This window comes from Triticum aestivum, chromosome 3D, assembly GCF_018294505.1.
Source record: "Triticum aestivum cultivar Chinese Spring chromosome 3D, IWGSC CS RefSeq v2.1, whole genome shotgun sequence".
Taxonomy (NCBI): Eukaryota; Viridiplantae; Streptophyta; class Magnoliopsida; order Poales; family Poaceae; genus Triticum; species Triticum aestivum.
In genome coordinates, this window is record NC_057802.1 from 545,238,100 (window position 1) to 545,256,766 (window position 18,667).

Genomic DNA, 18,667 nt, shown 5'->3' on the forward strand with positions numbered 1-18,667 from the left:
CAGAAACGACGAGGCGTTTTGTATTCATCAAGCATAGTGAGAGCCATCTCAGCAAGAGTCCTGTTCTTGCGCTCCACGACGTCATTCTGCTGAGGAGTATAAGGAGCAGATAACTCATGAGTAATACCAAGTTCATCAAGATAGTCATCAAGACCAGAATTCTTGAACTCAGTTCCATTGTCACTTCTGATGTGCTTGAACTTCACACCAAAGTTGGTTGAAGCCCTCGAGGAAAATCGTTTGAAGACTTCCTGCACTTCACGTTTGTAAGTAACAAGGTGTACCCATGTGTAACGTGAGTAATCATCAACAATAACAAGGAGTGGCAAGAGTCTAAGCTTAGGGATGCCCATGGCACCCCAAGATAATCTAAGGACACCAAAAAGCCAAAGCTTGGGGATGCCCCGGAAGGCATCCCCTCTTTCGTCTACTTCCATCGGTAACTTTACTTGGAGCTATATTTTTATTCACCACATGATATGTGTTTTGCTTGGGGCGTCTTGTATTATTTGAGTCTTTATTTGTTAGTTTGCCACAATCATCTATGTTGTACACACCTTTTGAGAGAGACACACTTGATTCAGAATTTATTAGAATACTCTATGCGCTTCACTTATATCTTTTGAGCTATATAGTTTTTGCTCTAGTACTTCACTTATATCTTTTAGAGCACGGCGGTGATTTTGTTTTATAGAAACTATTATTCTCTCATGCTTCACTTGTATTATTTTGAGAGTCTTAAACTGCATGGTAATTTGCTTAAATTGGGAAATTAATCCTAATATGTTAGGTATTCAAGACTAGTAAAAACTTTCTTATGAGTGTGTTGAATACTAAGAGAAGCTTGATGCTTGATGATTGTTTTGAGATATGGAGGTAGTGATATTAAAGTTGTGCTAGTTGAGTAGTTGTGAAATTGAGAAATACTTGTGTTGAAGATTGCAAGTCCCGTAGCATGCACGTATGGTAAACGTTATGTAACAAATTTGAAACATGTGGTGTTCTTTGATTGTCTTCCTTATGAGTGGCGGTCGGGGACGAGCGATGGTCTTTTCCTACCAATCTATTCCCCTAGGAGCATGCGCGTAGTGCTTGGTTTTTGATGACTTGTAGATTTTTGCAATAAGTATGTGAGTTCTTTATGACTAATGTTGAGTCCATGGATTATACTCACTCTTACCCATCCATCATTGCTAGCCTCTTCGTTACCGTGCATTGCCCTTTCTCACATTGAGAGTTGGTGCAAACTTCTCCGGTGCATCCAAACCCCATGATATGATACGCTCTATCACACATAAACCTCCTTATATCTTCCTCAAAACAGCCACCATACCTACGTATTATGGCATTTCCATAGCCATTCCGAGATATATTGCCATGCAACTTTCCACCGTTCCATTTATCATGACACATTCATCATTGTCATATTGCTTTGCATGATCATGTAGTTGACATCGTATTTGTGGCAAAGCCACCATTCATAATTTTTCATACATGTCACTCTTGATTCGTTGCCTATCCCGGTATACTGCCGGAGGCATTCATATAGAGTCATACTTTGTTCTAGTATCGAGTTGTAATCCTTGAGTTGTCAATAAATAGAAGTGTGATGATCATCATTCATAGAGCATTGTCCCAATAAAAAAAAGGCCAAAAAAAGAAGGCCCAAAAAAAGAGAAAAAAAAGGGACAATGCTACTATTCTTTTTTCCACACTAGTGCTTCAAAGTAGCACCATGATCTTCATGATAGAGAGTCTCTTGTTTTGTCACTTTCATATACTAGTGGGAATTTTTCATTATAGAACTTGGCTTGTATATTCCAACAATGGGCTTCCTCAAATGCCCTAGGTCTTCGTGAGCAAGTTAGTTGGATGCACACCCACTTAGTTTATTTTGTTGAGCTTTCATGCATTTATAGCTCTAGTGCATCCGTTGCATGGCAATCCCTACTCCTTGCATTAACATCAATCGATGGGCATCTCCATAGCTCATTGATTAGCCTCGTTGATGTGAGACTTTCTCCTTTTTTGTCTTCTCCACATAACCCCCATCATCATATTCTATTCCACCCATAGTGCTATATCCATGGCTCACGCTCATGTATTGCGTGAAGGTTGAAAAAGTTTGAGATTACTAAAGTATGAAACAATTGCTTGGCTTGTCATCGGGGTTGTGCATGATGAGAGCATTCTTGTGTGACGAAAATGGAGCATGACTAAACTACATGATTTTGAAGGGATGAACTTTCTTTGGCCATGTTATTTTGAGAAGACATAATTGCTTAGTTAGTATGCTTGAAGTATTATTACTTTTATGTCAATATTAGACTTTTATCTTGAATCTTTCGGATCTGAATATTCATACCACAATTAAGAGGGTTACATTAAAAAATTTATGCCAAGTAGCATTCCGCATAAAAAATTTTGTTTTTATCATTTACCTACTCGAGGACAAGCAGGAATTAAGCTTGGCGATGCTTGATACGTCTCCAACGTATCTATAATTTTTGATTGCTTCATGCTATATTATATTCTGTTTTGGATGATTAATGGGCTTTGTTATACACTTTTATATTATTTTTGGGACTAACCTATTAACCGGAGGCCCAGCCCAAATTGCTGTTTTTTTCCTATTTCAGAGTTTCGCAGAAAAAGAATATCAAACGGAGTCCAAACGGAATGAAACCTTCGGGAACGTGATTTTCGGAACAAACGTGATCCAGAGGACTTGGACCCTACGTCAAGAAAGCAACCAGGAGGGCACGAGGTAGGGGGCGCGCCTGCCCCCCTAGGCGCGCCCTCCGACCTCGTGGGGCCCATGTTGCTCCACCGACGTACTTCTTCCTCCTATATATACCTACGTACCCCCAAACCAACAGAAGCATCCACGAAAACCTAATTGCACCGCCGCAACCTTCTGTACCCGTGCGATCCCATCTTGGGGCCTTTTCCGGCGTCCTGCCGGAGGGGGCATTGATCGCGGAGGGCTTCTATATCAACACCATATCCTCTCCGATGATGTGTGAGTAGTTTACCTCAGACCTTTGCGTCCATAGTTATTATCTAGATGGCTTCTTCTCTCTCTTTGGATCTCAATACAAAGTTCTCCACGATTCTCGTGGAGATCTATTTGATGTAACTCTTCTTTTGCGGTGTGTTTGTTGAGACCGATGAATTGTGGGTTTATGATCAAGTTTATCTATGAACAATATTTGAATCTTCTCTGAATTCTTTTATGTATGATTGGTTATCTTTGCAAGTCTCTTCGAATTATTAGTTTGGTTTGGCCTACTAGATTGATCTTTCTTGCAATGGGAGAAGTGCTTAGCTTTGGGTTCAATCTTGTGGTGTCCTTTCCCAGTGACAGCAGGGGCGGCAAGGCACGTATTGTATTGTTGCCATCGAGGATAACAAGATGGGGTTTATATCATATTGCATGAGTTTATCCCTCTACATCATGTCATCTTGCTTAAAGCGTTACTCTGTTCTTTTGAACTTAATACTCTAGATGCATGCTGGATAGCGGTCGATGTGTGGAGTAATAGTAGTAGATGCAGGCAGGAGTCGGTCTACTTGTCACGGACGTGATGCCTATATACTTAATCATACCTACATGTTCTCATAACTATGCTCAATTCTATCAATTGCTCAACAGTAATTTGTTCACCCACCGTAATACTTATGCTCTCGAGAGAAGACACTAGTGAAACCTATGCCCCCCCCCCCCCGGGTCTATTTTACATCATATTAATCTTTCAACACTTTGCTATTTTATTGCCTTTTATTTTACTTTGCATCTTTATTATAAAAAATACTAAAAATATTATCTTATCATATCTATCAGATCTCACTTTCGTAAGTGACCGTGAAGGGATTGACAACCCCTTTATTGCGTTGGTTGCGAGGTTTTTATTTTTTTGTGTAGGTGCGAGGGACTCGTGTGTGGCCTCCTACTGGATTGATACCTTGGTTCTCAAAAACTGAGGGAAATACTTACGCTGCTTTACTGCATCACCCTTTCCTCTTCAAGGGAAAACTAATGCAGTGCTCAAGAGGTAGCAAGAAGGATTTCTGGCGCCGTTGCCGGGGAGTCTACGCAAAAGTCAACATACCAAGTACCCATCACAAACTCTTATCTCCCGCATTACATTATTTTCCATTTGCCTCTCGTTTTCCTCTCCCCCACTTCACCCTTGCCGTTTTATTCGCCCTCTATTTTCCGTTCGCTTCTTTTCCGCTTGTTTCGTCGTTATGGCTAGTCCCTTATCCGCTCCTTTATCTCCCGAGAATGAAGTTCTTAATTTTAAACAAAGGGAGGGAGAAAATCTAAAAGATGCTTGGTATAGAATCTGCAATGCTCAAAATAGATCTACCCGAAAGCAATCTACTACCATTCTTCGCAATTTTTATGCCGGCATTACTCCTTGGTATAGATATATTCTTGATACCATTACCGGAGGGAATTTCTTGGGTAGCCATACTTTTGATTCTTATAATGCTATGATAGATTTATTCGGCTCACCACCTCTTTTGGTTAATGGAACCTTGTTAACTTTGGAGCATGTGATGCGAAGACTTGAAATTATTGAAAATAAAGTTGCTACTGTAGAGTTAATTGAAAGTTTGGATAAGAAGATCCACAACCAAATTACCAAATATGGATCTAAGGTAGGAGTCACTTTGAAATTTTTTTAAAGAAAAGGTGCCCATGGTTAACGAAAGAATAAATCAAGATTCCACTAGAATCGATAAACTTGAGGGTATCATTACCAACTTGGGAACCGCTTTTTCTTCCGTAAAGAACACTTCAAATCCTCCTACCAAAATTGACAAGCTTGTGTATGTTCCTAAAAATAAGGGAGAATCCTCTAATAAGGAAACTGCGGATCTCAAATCAATAAGTGTTCATCCCAATCTTTTTGCTATCATTAAGGAACCATTTGCTACAAATAATTTTTTCGATTTCATGCCTAGAAGTTTGATGATTAACAGAAATAAAGAAACGCCTAAGGGTGATAAGTGTCTTATTTAAGAATTGCTTTCCAAAGATGGCAATACCTAGATCTATCCGTGCTTTTATGCCTATCTAGGGGCGTTAAACGATAGCGCTTGTTGGGAGGCAACCCAATTTTATTTTTAGTTTTTTTTTCTTTTTGCTTCTGTTTAGGAATAAATATTTGATCTAGCCTCTGGTTAAATTTATTTTTATGTTTTAATTAGTGTTTGTGCCAAGTTAAACCAATAGGATCTTCTTGGATGATAGTTATTTGATCTTGCTGGAAAAGACATAAACTTTGCGCTCACGAATATAATTGTTTAAACTTACCAGAGCGTGATAAATTACCGATTCTTTTTGCACTAGATCAGTACGTAAATTTTCCTGGTTGTCCTAGTTTTTAAGGATTTTTGGAGTTCCAGAAGTTTTCGAACAAATCTGATCACTACAGACTGTTCTGTTTTTGACAGATTGTGTTTTTCGTGTGTTGTTTGCTTATTTTGATGAATCTATGGCTAGTAAAATAGTTTATAAACCATAGAGAAGTCAGAATACAGTAGGTTTAACACCCATATAAACAAAGAATGAGTTCATTACAGTACCTTGAAGTGCTGTTTTCTTTCTTTCGCTAACGGAGCTCACGAAATTTTCTGTTAAGTTTTGTTTTGTGAAGTTTTCAAGTTTTGGGTAAAAGATTTGATGGATTATGGAACAAGGAGTGGCAAGAGTCTAAGCTTAGGGATGCCCATGGCACCCCAAGATAATCTAAGGACACCAAAAGGCCAAAGCTTGGGGATGCCCCGGAAGGCATCCCCTCTTTCGTCTACTTCCATCGGTAACTTTACTTGGAGCTATATTTTTATTCACCACATGATATGTGTTTTGCTTGGGGCGTCTTGTATTATTTGAGTCTTTATTTGTTAGTTTGCCACAATCATCTGTGTTGTACACACTTTTTGAGAGAGACACACTTGATTCGGAATTTATTAGAATACCCTATGCGCTTCACTTATATCTTTTGAGCTATATAGTTTTTGCTCTAGTACTTCACTTATATCTTTTAGAGCATGGCGGTGGTTTTGTTTTATAGAAACTATTATTCTCTCATGCTTCACTTATATTATTTTGAGAGTCTTAAACTGCATGGTAATTTGCTTAAATTGGGAAATTAATCCTAATATGTTAGGTATTCAAGACTAGTAAAAACTTTCTTATGAGTGTGTTGAATACTAAGAGAAGTTTGATGCTTGATGATTATTTTGAGATATGGAGGTAGTGATATTAAAGTTGTGCTAGTTGAGTAGTTGTGAAATTCAGAAATACTTGTGTTGAAGATTGCAAGTCCCGTAGCATGCACGTATGGTAAACGCTATGTAACAAATTTGAAACATGAGGTGTTCTTTGATTGTCTTCCTTATGAGTGGCGGTCGGGGACGAGCGATGGTCTTTTCCTACCAATCTATCCCCCTAGGAGCATGCGCGTAGTGCTTGGTTTTTGATGACTTGTAGATTTTTGCAATAAGTATGTGAGTTCTTTATGACTAATGTTGAGTCCTTGGATTATACGCACTCTTACCCATCCATCATCGCTAGCCTCTTCGGTACCATGCATTGCCCTTTCTTACATTGAGAGTTGGTGCAAACTTCTCCGGTGCATCCAAACCCCATGATATGATACGCTCTATCACACATAAACCTCCTTATATCTTCCTGAAAACAGCCACCATACCTACCTATTATGGCATTTCCATAGCCATTCCGAGATATATTTCCATGCAACTTTCCACCGTTCCGTTTATCATGACACATTCATCATTGTCATATTGCTTTGCATGATCATGTAGTTGATATCGTATTTGTGGCAAAGCCACCGTTCATAATTTTTCATACATGTCACTCTTGATTCATTGCCTATCCCGGTATACCGCCGGAGGCATTCATATAGAGTCAGACTTTGTTCTAGTAACGAGTTGTAATCCTTGAGTTGTCAATAAATAGAAGTGTGATGATCATCATTCATAGAGCATTGTCCCAATAAAAAAAGAGAAAGGCCAAAAAAAAGAAGGCCAAAAAAAAGAGAATAAAAAGGGACAATGCTACTATTCTTTTTTCCACACTTGTGCTTCAAAGTAGCACCATGATCTTCATGATAGAGAGTCTCTTGTTTTGTCACTTTCATATACTAGTGGGAATTTTTCATTATAGAACTTGGCTTGTATATTCCAACAATGGGCTTCCTCAAATGCCCTAGGTCTTCGTGAGCAAGTTAGTTGGATGCACACCCACTTAGTTTCTTTTGTTGAGCTTTCATGCATTTATAGCTCTAGTGCATCCGTTGCATGGCAATCCCTACTCCTTGCATTAACATCAATCGATGGGCATCCCCATAGCCCGTTGATTAGCCTCGTTGATGTGAGACTTCCTCCTTTTTGTCTTCTCCACAGAACCCCCATCATTATATTCTATTCCACCCATAGTGCTATGTCCATGGCTCACGCTCATGTATTGCGTGAAGGTTGAAAAAGTTAGAGATTACTAAAGTATGAAACAATTGCTTCGCTTGTCATCGGGGTTGTGCATGATGAGAGCATTCTTGTGTGACGAAAATGGAGCATGACTAAACTACATGATTTTGTAGGGATGAACTTTCTTTGGCCATGTTATTTTGAGAAGACATAATTGCTTAGTTAGTATGCTTGAAGTATTATTACTTTTATGTCAATATTAGACTTTTACCTTGAATCTTTCGGATCTGAATATTCATACCACAATTAAGAGGGTTACATTAAAAAAATTATGCCAAGTAGCATTCCGCATAAAAAATTCTGTTTTTGTCATTTACCTTCTCGAGGACGAGCAGGAATTAAGCTTGGCGATGCTTGATACGTCTCCAACGTATCTATAATTTTTGATTGCTTCATGCTATATTATATTCTGTTTTGGGTGATTAATGGGCTTTGTTATACACTTTTATATTATTTTTGGGACTAACCTATTAACCGGAGGCCCAGCCCAAATTGCTGTTTCTTGCCTATTTGAGAGTTTCGTAGAAAAAAATATCAAATGGAGTCCAAACGGAACGAAACCTTCGGGAACGTGATTTTCGGAACAAACGTGATCGAGAGGACTTGGACCCTACGTCAAGAAAGCAACCAGGAGGGCACGAGGTAGGGGGCGCGCCTGCCCCCCCCCCCCCCCCGGGGCGCGCCCTCCACCCTTGTGGGGCCCATGTTGCTCCACCGACGTACTTCTTCCTCCTATATATACCTACATACCCCCAAACCAACATAAGCATCCACGAAAACCTAGTTCCACCGCCGCAACCTTCTGTACCCGTGAGATCCCATCTTGGGGCCTTTTCCGGCGTCCTGCCGGAGGGGGCATTGATCACGGAGGGCTTCTACATCAACACCATATCCTCTCCGATGATGTGTGAGTAGTTTACCTCAGACCTTCGGGTCCATAGTTATTAGCTAGATGGCTTCTTCTCTTTCTTTGGATCTCAATACAAAGTTCTCCACGATTCTCGTGGAGATCTATTTGATGTAACTCTTCTTTTGTGGTGTGTTTGTTGAGACCGATGAATTGTGGGTTTATGATCAAGTTTATCTATGAACAATATTTGAATCTTCTCTGAATTATTTTATGTATGATTGGTTATTTTTGCAAGTCTCTTCGAATTATCAGTTTGGTTTGGCCTACTAGATTGATCTTTCTTGCAATGGGAGAAGTGCTTAGCTTTGGGTTCAATCTTGCGGTGTCCTTTCCCAGTGACAGCAGGGGCAGCAATGCACGTATTGTATTGTTGCCATCGAGGATAACAAGATGGGGTTTATATCATATTGCATGAGTTTATCCCTCTACATCATGTCATCTTGCTTAAAGCGTTACTCTGTTCTTTTGAACTTAATACTCTAGATGCGTGCTGGATAGCGGTCGATGTGTGGAGTAATAGTAGTAGATGCAGGCAGGAGTCGGTCTACTTGTCACGGACGTGATGCCTATATACATGATCATACCTAGATATTCTCATAGCTATGCTCAATTCTATCAATTGCTCAATAGTAATTTATTCACCCACCGTAATACTTATGCTCTCGAGAGAAGCCACTAGTGAAACCTATGCCCCCCGGGTCTATTTTACATCATATTAATCTTCCAACACTTTGCTATTTTTATTGCCTTTTATTTTACTTTGCATCTTTATTATTAAAATACTAAAACTATTATCTTATCATATCTATCAGATCTCACTTTCGTAAGTGACCGTGAAGGGATTGACAACCCCTTTATTGCGTTGGTTGCGAGGTTTTTATTTGTTTGTGTAGGTGCGAGGGACTCGTGCGTGGCCTCCTACTGGATTGATACCTTGGTTCTCAAAAACTGAGGGAAATACTTACGCTGCTTTACTGCATCACCCTTTCCTCTTCAAAGGAAAACCAACGCAGTACTCAAGAGGTAGCAGGGCGCGGCGCGTCGCCGGAGATGGGAGGCGGCGGAGCACGACGGTGGAGGTAGAGGCGTCCCTGCGCTGTGGCCGGGGCAGGCCGATCAGGTGATGCGACTGGGCTGAAGAAAGGTGGCTGGTGGCCGAATCTGGCACCCCCCCGGTGCTCCTCCCCCTGTTTGACCTCGCCGTCGGCCTTTTGGTGTTGTAGGTAGTGGGCGGCGGCGGGAGGAGTCAGTGCGAGGGGGGAGAGGAGGTGGAGGAGGAAAAGGGGGAAGAAGAAGAAAAAAAAAGGTGAAAGGAGATGGGAGGCTGACAGCTGGGTCCATCTTCCACCTCAGCATACTGTCCATGTAGGAATGCGAAATCAGCCTGACATGTGGGGTCAACCAGTCAGTTTTACTGCTAGACACGGCTTACTTTTGAATCGGTGTGATTTGTTAGTCACTTGACGCAAAAGTGGCGGTCTTATATGATTTTTGGCAAAAGTGATGGTTTTGACATATCCTAGCCACAAATATGATGGTTTTGAGCAATTTACTGGTTTTGAAACCATCACGTGGATCCTTGTGTTCAAAGAAAAATATGCCAAATAAACCGGCGTGGTTACGATTAGGAGGAGGTGCACATGGATTAATTGTGTCCTTACCTTTCTCCATGACTGTATATGCAACATCTTCGTAATCACTCTCAACATATTAAGCACTTTATTGGCAAAGAAAACAAGAACAAATTCGTCAAACACCGAAGCGTCACGTGTGACGCCAAGCGAGTCGTCAACCTTCTTCCGGCGAGTAAGATCTTGCCTACACTTGCAACGAGTTGGCTCTTCCGTGCAAGCATGCTGCGCACGCCAACGGCGACGCTGACGCACATAATCATAGACTCGTGGCTCTAGCAGCTTCTCTACCACCAACTGGTCAGCCTAATTTCTGCCTGTATAAATTAACAACAAGGACGACGAAGATATTATTATCTTCAACTGCAAATAGTTTAATCGCGAGAGGAAGAGATCGGTCGAAATCGATGGCCGGCGAAGGAGACGACGTCAAGCTGCTGGGCACGGTGGTGAGCCCGTTCGCGGTCCGCGTACGCATGGCGCTGCACCTCAAGGGCGTGAGCTACGAGGACCTGGAGCAGGACGTGTTCGACAAGGGCGACCTCCTCCTCGCCTCCAACCCGGTGCGCAAGAAGGTCCCCGTGCTCCTCCACGCCGGCAGGCCCGTCTCCGAGTCGCTCGCCATCGTCGAGTACGTCGACGAGGTCTGGGCCGGCGCGGCCTCGCTCCTCCCCGCCGACCCCCACGGCCGCGCCGTCGCGCGCTTCTGGGCAGCCTACGTCGACGACAAGGTGGTCACCGCGATGTTAGGCATCCTGCGCGCGACCACCGAGGAGGAGCGGGCGGAGAGGCTCGACGCCGCGCTCGCGGCGGTCAGGCCCATGGAGGACGCCTTTGCCGAGTGCTCTGGCGGCAAGGCCTTCTTCGCGGGCGACTCCGTCGGGTACCTCGACCTCGCGCTCGGGTGCCACCTCTTCTGGTTCGAGGCGCTGCGCGAGATGTTCGGCGTGATGATCATCGATGCCGGCAGGACTCCGCGCCTGGCCGCCTGGGCTGGAAGGTTCGCGGAGACGGAGACGGCCAAGAAGGCGGCGTCGCCCATTAAGAGCATAGTGGAATACGCCGGGAAGCTGCGGGCTATCTGGGCTGCTATTGCCGCGGCTGCCAAGTAATTAAGTGGCTGGGAAGAGCTTGATTCGGCCGGACTCGAATTGGATCTCCTTTAACAGTTTAACTAGTCTAAATATATGTAGATTTCATTTTTTCTGCGGACAGAGTACACAATAAAATGAGTAAATTGCAAGAAACCACCACATTGAAGGCTAGGTTAGCAGAAAACACTACTATATTTTTTTTTGGCAGAAAACATCATGTCTAGGAGATGGATTAGGGTCGTTTGCAAATAACACTGATCGGCGGATTAGGGTCGTTTGAGCGTGTTTATGAGAGATGGGGCTCACTCGTCAGGAGCTGACTTGGCAAAAAATGCCACATAGGCGTGTTGACTCTTCCTCCTCTCTCTCTCCCCTCTTTTTAGCATTACATCGAACAAGTTGTGTGCACACGCTTGGGTATTCCTCCGGTGCCACCTCTCTGCCGCGGCGACCTGGGCAACGGCGAGTGCACGGCATGCGTGCGGGACGCCTCGCTGCACAGCTCAACCAGGTGTGCGTCGGGGCTTGGAGGCGCGTCGGCCGCGCCCTGCCGTGGCCACCGTGCTCGACCTCTTCGTCCTCGACCCCGCGCAGGCAGGCGACAGCGCCGCCGCGTATGGGTTGTACCAGCGCCGTGGCAACCTGGGCAACGGCGAGTGCGCGGCGTGCGTGCGAGACGCCCTGGCGCAGCTCAACCACGCGTACGTCGGGGCGCCCTGGCGTAGCTCAACCAGGTGTGTCCTGTACATGGCATCGCTGCAGCTGGAGGGGTGCTAGTGCGCTACGACAGCACCAACTTCATGGGCCAGCCGCCCAGCCCGACACCGCCATGGTGTATACGGCAAGTGCAGCACCTGCACTAGCGGCGACGCCGACTTCCTCAAGGGCCGGGACGCCGTGCTGGGCGGCCTGCAGGCAGTGGCCAGCGGGTACAAGGTGAGCAGCTCCGACAGCGTGCAAGGGGTCTCAAAGTGCCTGGGCGACCTGGCCGCGGCCGACTGCACGGCGTGCCTGGCGCAGGCGGTCGGGCGGCTCAAGGGCACCTGCAGCGTGGCGCTGGCCGCGGACATGCACCTGGTGCAGTGCTACGTCAGGTACTGGGCCAGCGGCTACCGCCCCAACGACCACAGCGCCTCCAAGCCCCGTCGCGATTTTTGCTGGCGATGGCGACCAGCGGTGTAGAGTGTCGTGGATGGGACGGCGGAGGCAGCCGACGCGGTGCGCTTGGCGAAGTGCCGCATGACGGGGAGGAGGCGTGATGAGAGGGACAACGGCTGGAAGGTCGCGACCGTGTGCTGTGCTGCCTCCCGCCGCCGTCGGCGGTAGCTGCGGCAAAGAGGAGGTGGCACCGGAGGAATGCCGAGGCGTGTGCACACAACTTGTTCGACATAATGCTAAAGAGAGGGGAGAGAGAGAGGAGGAAGAGTCAACACGCCTATGTGGCATTTTTTGCCAAGTCAGCTCCTGACGAGTGAGCCCCATCTGTTATAAACACGCTCAAACGACCCTAATCCGTCAATCAGTGTTACTTGCAAAAAGATTACGCTAGACATGGTGTTTTCTGCCCAAAAAATGTATAGTAGTGTTTTCTGCTAATCTAGCCTTCAATGTGGTGTTTTCTTGCAATTTACTCCAATAAAATGGTCATTTATTTTGATAAAGTTGTGGCTGAGCTACCCACTTATCTTGTTCATCGGTGCAGTACAACATTATATGATATCAGAACAAATGGAGAAAGTTTCAAATATACAGTCTTTTTTTGCGGGAAAATAATAAAATAATTAAGAGCCTTTAAAGCGAAAGTAACATAAACCCACAAGTTCAAGCGATTTGGACTAATACGGCAACTTCTGAGCTAGCAGTGAAAGAATAATCCAAAAAAAATTTGGTTAACCGCTGATGAGAAATCTCACAAACTAGGCCCACGTACCATTGACAAGATAGTGACTCAAACTAAAATTTGGCTTAAGCCGATCGTTGAGCTCAGCTAGCCCGGGCTCCTCCGTCCCGAGTTACTTGTCGGCTTGTCGCATAAATGAAATCTATTTATGCGACAAATAATTCGGGACGAGGAAATATTATTTTCCGTCAACACTCACCTCTTTTCGTCTCTTGATTCCTCTTGATCTGATCGAGCCAACAGAGAGGTGGCAGCCATAGTTGGTGACTTCGTCAGTGATGCGTCATAGGAGTGGTGGTGTCGGGGACGAGCACACACTCTCCCATCCCCCTTTCCGGGTGAATATCTGGTGCTACGGGAGCACCTCTCCCAGTTTTCAAAACGCACATATAAATGTTTAAAAAAAATCCCAAAAAAATTGTGGATGTTAGCATCACATGAATGTACAATCCTTAAAAATTTCAAATCAAAATTCGAAATGCACATTGAGAAACAAAAAAGACAAATCCAGCATGAATGTTTTGCAGAAAATCCCCCAAACATTCCAAAAATGGCACTTTGATCCACATCCCATGATGCTGTCCATCGGATCTCAAATCGACGGCCAAGAACGCGCGGGAGCACCTAATGTGAGGTGCTCCCGTAGCACTGGATATCCCCCCCCCCTTCCCCCAATAAAAAATTTTAAGCCATTTCCTTCTTATTGTGCGCGGTTGGTGCTCACTTCACGTTGCCGTCAACATCAATTTGCTCTGCCGAGCCTAAACACCTCGTGAAGCCGAGCCATCTTGCCTGATGTCTTAAATTACTTGGCATAATAGGAGTGCCACCACTACCCCCCCCCCCCCCCTCCAAATCGGTTCGAAAGGCATATACCATCCATTCAATACATTGTTTAGTGTGCATAAGTTTCAAAATAAAACTTTTTGGTTCGACTCTTATTATGTAACGTTTCTACGCTGGCGCGGTGTAAAACCGGGGCAGAGAAAAAGACAACGTACTCCATGCAAGAATTTTTCTCTTCGAGCAGTCTACGCGCTGGAGAAGGTCTTCTCAAATGTAATTACTACCCCAGTCTAAAAAAAAAGCCTACAAAGTGTCTTATATTCGAGACGAATGCAGTACCTTTCATCCATTTTTAATGATTTCTTACGCTTGAAAAATTAATATTCCAACATCAAACTATCCTCAATGCACTGCCTGAAAGCTTCAAGGATTGCGAGGCAATTATAATTCATCAATTTGATGGATCAAAATATAATGAGAAAATAGGGGGATACACCACTCAGCTTTAGGAATTAGCCTATCAACCTACTCAGTTCTTCAAATACACCACCCCGGCACGGACTTCTCCGAGGAGCACCAACACCAGCCTGTTTCTCGACTCAGGCGCTGGTGACCAACCTGTACGACGCGGACGAGCAGTGTCGCTCAGGCGCTGGTGACCAACCTGTACGACGCGGACGAGCAGATCGACACGGCAATGAGGAAGATCAAGCCGCTCCGCGTACTCGGCTGTCAGCAGCTTCAATTAACACTTAATTCCGGCTGAATTTAACAAAAAAGTTTAATTAATTTGGTTGGGGTACGCCAGCCCAGGCAGCAGTGCAACGCACTGGGCGACACCTGAGGGCCCCAGTGGCAAGCCACTGTGGTGGACCCTCCCCCACAAAAAATAAATTTAATATCGTTATGGACACATGGCCCAATATCAGATATTAAACTGATAAGAACAGATACTACACTTGATCTTAGCCAAAAGGCCGAGAAAGGTATGCTTTGAACCGCTGGCCACCCCTGCTGTTTATAGCCTCGCAGCGCCTCGCCTCCCCTTCGCCAAGCGATGTGGGACTAAACGAGTCGCAGCAACCGGGGTGAACTGGCTCCGTGGCTCAGCAGTCCCCTCGCATGGGCCTGAAGCGGGCCTTTCTTTCCTCGAGACACACAACAGGTGGGCCTTCATCCCCCGTCTCGCTCGACACCAGTGGGTCATGGTTTTCTCAAGAAAAAAAAAGACACCAACCACTCAAAGAAAAAGACACCAATGGTCATGGGTCCCGGTGGCAGTCAGTAAAGTACTTTTACCAGCTGATGAAAACTCATGGAAAATCTCTGTGAAAAGAACAAGACTGAAGCTGGATTGTACTGCGGCCGGGCCGAGGCAGCATCGTTAGGAGCTTTCGATAGGTTAATTTTTGCTGATAATTTCCGAGCTTCTTATCTTATCTAGCATTCTCGTTGCGTCCGCACAAGAACAACAAGAGAGGATTACCTTCGGTTTCTACCATGACGATGATGGCTTCCTTCCTTCATATTACCAGCAGCAGTCAGCAGAGCATTCCAGGCGCCTAGGCTAAAGTTTAATCCCCACACGGCACACGCCACGCACACGGCAGAGGAGCTCAGATGGCCAGCGGCGGCTCGTCGGACGCGGAGGCGGAGCTGCGGCGGGGCTTCAAGGCCCTGGCCGTGACGCGGCCGGACCCGGCGGCCGCGGTCTACGAGGTGCGCCTCAGCCGCCCCGCGCAGCGCAACGCGCTCAGCCCGGACTCCTTCGCGGAGATCCCGCGCGCCATGGCGCTGCTCGACCGCGTCCCCGCCGCGCGCGCCGTCGTGCTCTCCGCCGCGGGGCCCCACTTCTGCGCGGGCATCGAGCTCGGCGGGCCCGGGAACCCGCTCACCGCGCCCTTCGGCCGGGGCGCCGACCCCGCGGCCGCGGCCGAGGGGCTCCGCCGCGCCATCCTCGGCATGCAGGCCGCGCTCACCGCCGTCGAGCTGTGCCGGAAGCCCGTCATCGCCGCCGTGCACGGCGCCTGCGTCGGCGGCGGCGTCGACCTCGTCGCCGCCTGCGACATAAGATACTGCTCCAAGGACGCCACGTTCGTGCTCAAGGAGGTGGACATGGCCATCGTCGCCGACCTCGGCGCGCTGCAGCGCCTGCCGCGGATCGTCGGCTACGGGAACGCCGCAGACCTCGCGCTCACCGGCCGCAGGATCACCGCCGCGGAGGCCAAGGAGATGGGGCTCGTCAGCAGGGTGTTCGATTCCAAGCAGGAGCTGGATGCCGGTGTTGCGAAGATCGCCAAAGGTATAATTTCTCTCTGCTGTGCTTTCTTTGCCTCTGTACTCTGCCAAAATGTTTAACTTGAATTGTGCAATTCGAAGTTCAAACTAATAATGGGATGTCACCTGGAATTTCACAACCCAGAAAAGGGTCCTTGTTTGGAGTTGAGAACTTGAGATGTCGATAAATCTGTAGTATATGTCGGTACTGAAATGAACAAGGGTGTCTCTCTTGGGTATCTGTAATATATGTTGTCGATAAATCTTATCTGTACTCTGATTGCAGTTGATCTAACTGGAATTGGTAGATCAAATTGGCTTTACCAGCAGATCAACAATTGTTAGTCAGAACCCCTTGGTTCTGAAAAAAGAGAGGTTAAACTTCATGTTAGTAACATTCACAGCACGCATGGATTGCATCTTTGAGTACTGTTATTTTAGTATAGTATCTAGGTCAGCTTAAACTTTGCACAGATTTTCTAGAATTCCAACTCTCCCAGCTTTCATAAAGATCCATCTATATTCTCATTCCCTGGTTTTTGTGCATTTGCTCTAGTGTGCTTAGTGTCCTATAAGTGCAGGGTTAAATGTTTCTCTTACTACATTAAGCAGCAAAATCCACCACTCTCTTGATTGGCTGCAGAGGCGCTGTGCTCCATTTCCCAACATCATGAAAAGTGAACTGTAAAGTTTGGGTCATGTAGTTAGTGCTGTTAGTTTGAAGTCAGATGCACCTGAATCAATCCAATGAAGCATTGTATAATGGTTGAAAGGGCTCGCAATTCACTAGTCTCACCCCTCTATCGAGTCAGAAGCAAGTTGGATTTGTTCATCCAAGTTGTAAGTAGATGCACATATGTAGGTCTGACTGTTCCATGTTCATAGGGTGTTACCATAATTCAGATTCATGCACAAGACGTCCCTGCGCAAACCAGTTTCTTGTTAACTATGCCTACCACCTTTTCTCCATCAACTATGTAATTCAACAAGCTGCAACCAATGATGGACTAAGAGACAATTTTTCTAATTGTTTCAGAAATATCAGAGAAGTCGGCAAACGCAGTGATGGGAACGAAGGCAGTTCTACTGAGAAGCAGAGATATCACAGTAGAGCAGGGCCTGGAGCATGTAGCGACTTGGAACTCTGGAATGCTGAGATCTAATGACCTGGTGGAGGCCATCAAAGCTTTCATGGAGAAGCGGAAGCCTGTTTTCTCTAAGCTCTGATGATCCTCATCATGGGCGAAAATTTATATGTGAACCCTAGCCACCTGAGAATGAAAGTGAGACGGTAGAATGTAGACAAGAAATAGTACAATCTATGAATTTGGAAAACAAGTGCTCTTGTTATCTGTATCTTTTATGCATATCATATATAAAAGGGAATAAAACTAGGAATTTCCTTAGCACTACTGATGACCTTCACAATAAGAGTGTGATTGACCTGATTTGAGGCGCTGTGGAAAGTTCACGAGCTTATTATATCTGGGCTTTTTTTTTAGGATAACCACGCATATATTCATAGAACAACAACGTTACAACCAATCCACGTGGAAACAAAGAGAGCACGAGAGAAAACAACCGTGCTAAAACTGTGCAGAAAACACCTCCAGCAAGAAATAGCCACAAAGTATCAGGGTTGGGTGAACAAGACAAATGAGAAACTGAAGGTCTCGTAGCTTGACTTGTACAAGTTGAATTTCAGTCCTGGAGAGGTGAGTTTGGTACTCTGATTTTCTCGCGGTACCAACCCCCTTTGGTTACCATGTCTATAGCTCTTATGTGTTTCAAGTTTGCCAAATTTAGCTTACAGCATTTTCAAGTCCGATTATCATTTAAACCAGAAATTAGTACCTCGCTTATCTAATCGATCTGCTGAAATTTTGCATGTGGTTTAACAAGGTCACATACAAAGTTTTAATCCATTCGGACTCGTTTAAACAGGGTAATTTGGGTGACTCCCAGATACTCCCTCTGTAAAAAAATATAGTAGAGGTAGTACCACGTCATGCCTGGCCAAATTTGCACAAAGATATTGATCAGAATTTCATACTAAGGGCACTATTTGCCAAGAATTCATGTTTCTCCTCATTCTTGTCAAATAAGTGCCCACAGTATGGAAATCTCACCAATAGCCTACAGAACAGATACTGCTCTTGATTCCTTTTGCCGGTGGCCACCCTGCTCTTTATAGCCTCGCAGCGCCCCGCCTCCCACTCGCGAAGCGATGTGGGACTAAAAACGAGTCGCAGCAACGGGGGTTCAACCGGCTCCATGTCTAGGCAACGACTGATCCCCTCGCATGGGCCGCACACATCCTGCGGCGGGCCCTTCTTTGCTCGAGACACAATTGGGCCTTCGTCCCGTCTCGCTCCACACCAGTAGTCGGTTATTACCTCAAAAAAAAAAAAAACCATATCATATCAAAATAAACCGAACCGAACCAAATTTACAGTTTTTATAGCTAGCATTTTTGGTATGGTATGAACTTCCCGTGTCGTTCTAATTTTGGTTTTTATGGTGGATAACTAAAAACGAGCGGTTAACC

At 45.3% G+C, this 18,667-nt stretch overlaps 2 protein-coding genes, 1 non-coding gene and 1 pseudogene across 3 annotated transcripts; 3 read left to right on the plus strand and 1 right to left on the minus strand.

The window, feature by feature from the left end:
- Positions 1 to 10,349: 10,349 nt before the first annotated feature.
- On the plus strand, positions 10,350 to 11,312 carry LOC123075294 (probable glutathione S-transferase GSTU6). Its single transcript, XM_044497938.1, has one exon. The coding sequence runs from the start codon at positions 10,470 to 10,472 to the stop codon at positions 11,172 to 11,174; it is 705 nt and encodes a 234-aa protein (XP_044353873.1). The 5' UTR covers positions 10,350 to 10,469; the 3' UTR covers positions 11,175 to 11,312.
- A 195-nt stretch (positions 11,313 to 11,507) lies between these two features.
- Positions 11,508 to 12,796, plus strand: LOC123076474 (plasmodesmata-located protein 8-like; annotated as a pseudogene).
- A 1,840-nt stretch (positions 12,797 to 14,636) lies between these two features.
- On the minus strand, positions 14,637 to 14,832 carry LOC123081106 (U2 spliceosomal RNA). Its single transcript, XR_006438629.1, has one exon. It is a non-coding gene; the product is annotated as a U2 spliceosomal RNA (small nuclear RNA).
- A 404-nt stretch (positions 14,833 to 15,236) lies between these two features.
- Positions 15,237 to 17,531, plus strand: LOC123080349 (delta(3,5)-Delta(2,4)-dienoyl-CoA isomerase, peroxisomal). Its single transcript, XM_044503260.1, has 2 exons — positions 15,237 to 16,144; positions 17,156 to 17,531. Exons 1-2 carry the CDS (start codon positions 15,463 to 15,465, stop codon positions 17,344 to 17,346), a joined length of 873 nt encoding a protein of 290 aa, XP_044359195.1. The 5' UTR covers positions 15,237 to 15,462; the 3' UTR covers positions 17,347 to 17,531.
- Positions 17,532 to 18,667: the final 1,136 nt, after the last annotated feature.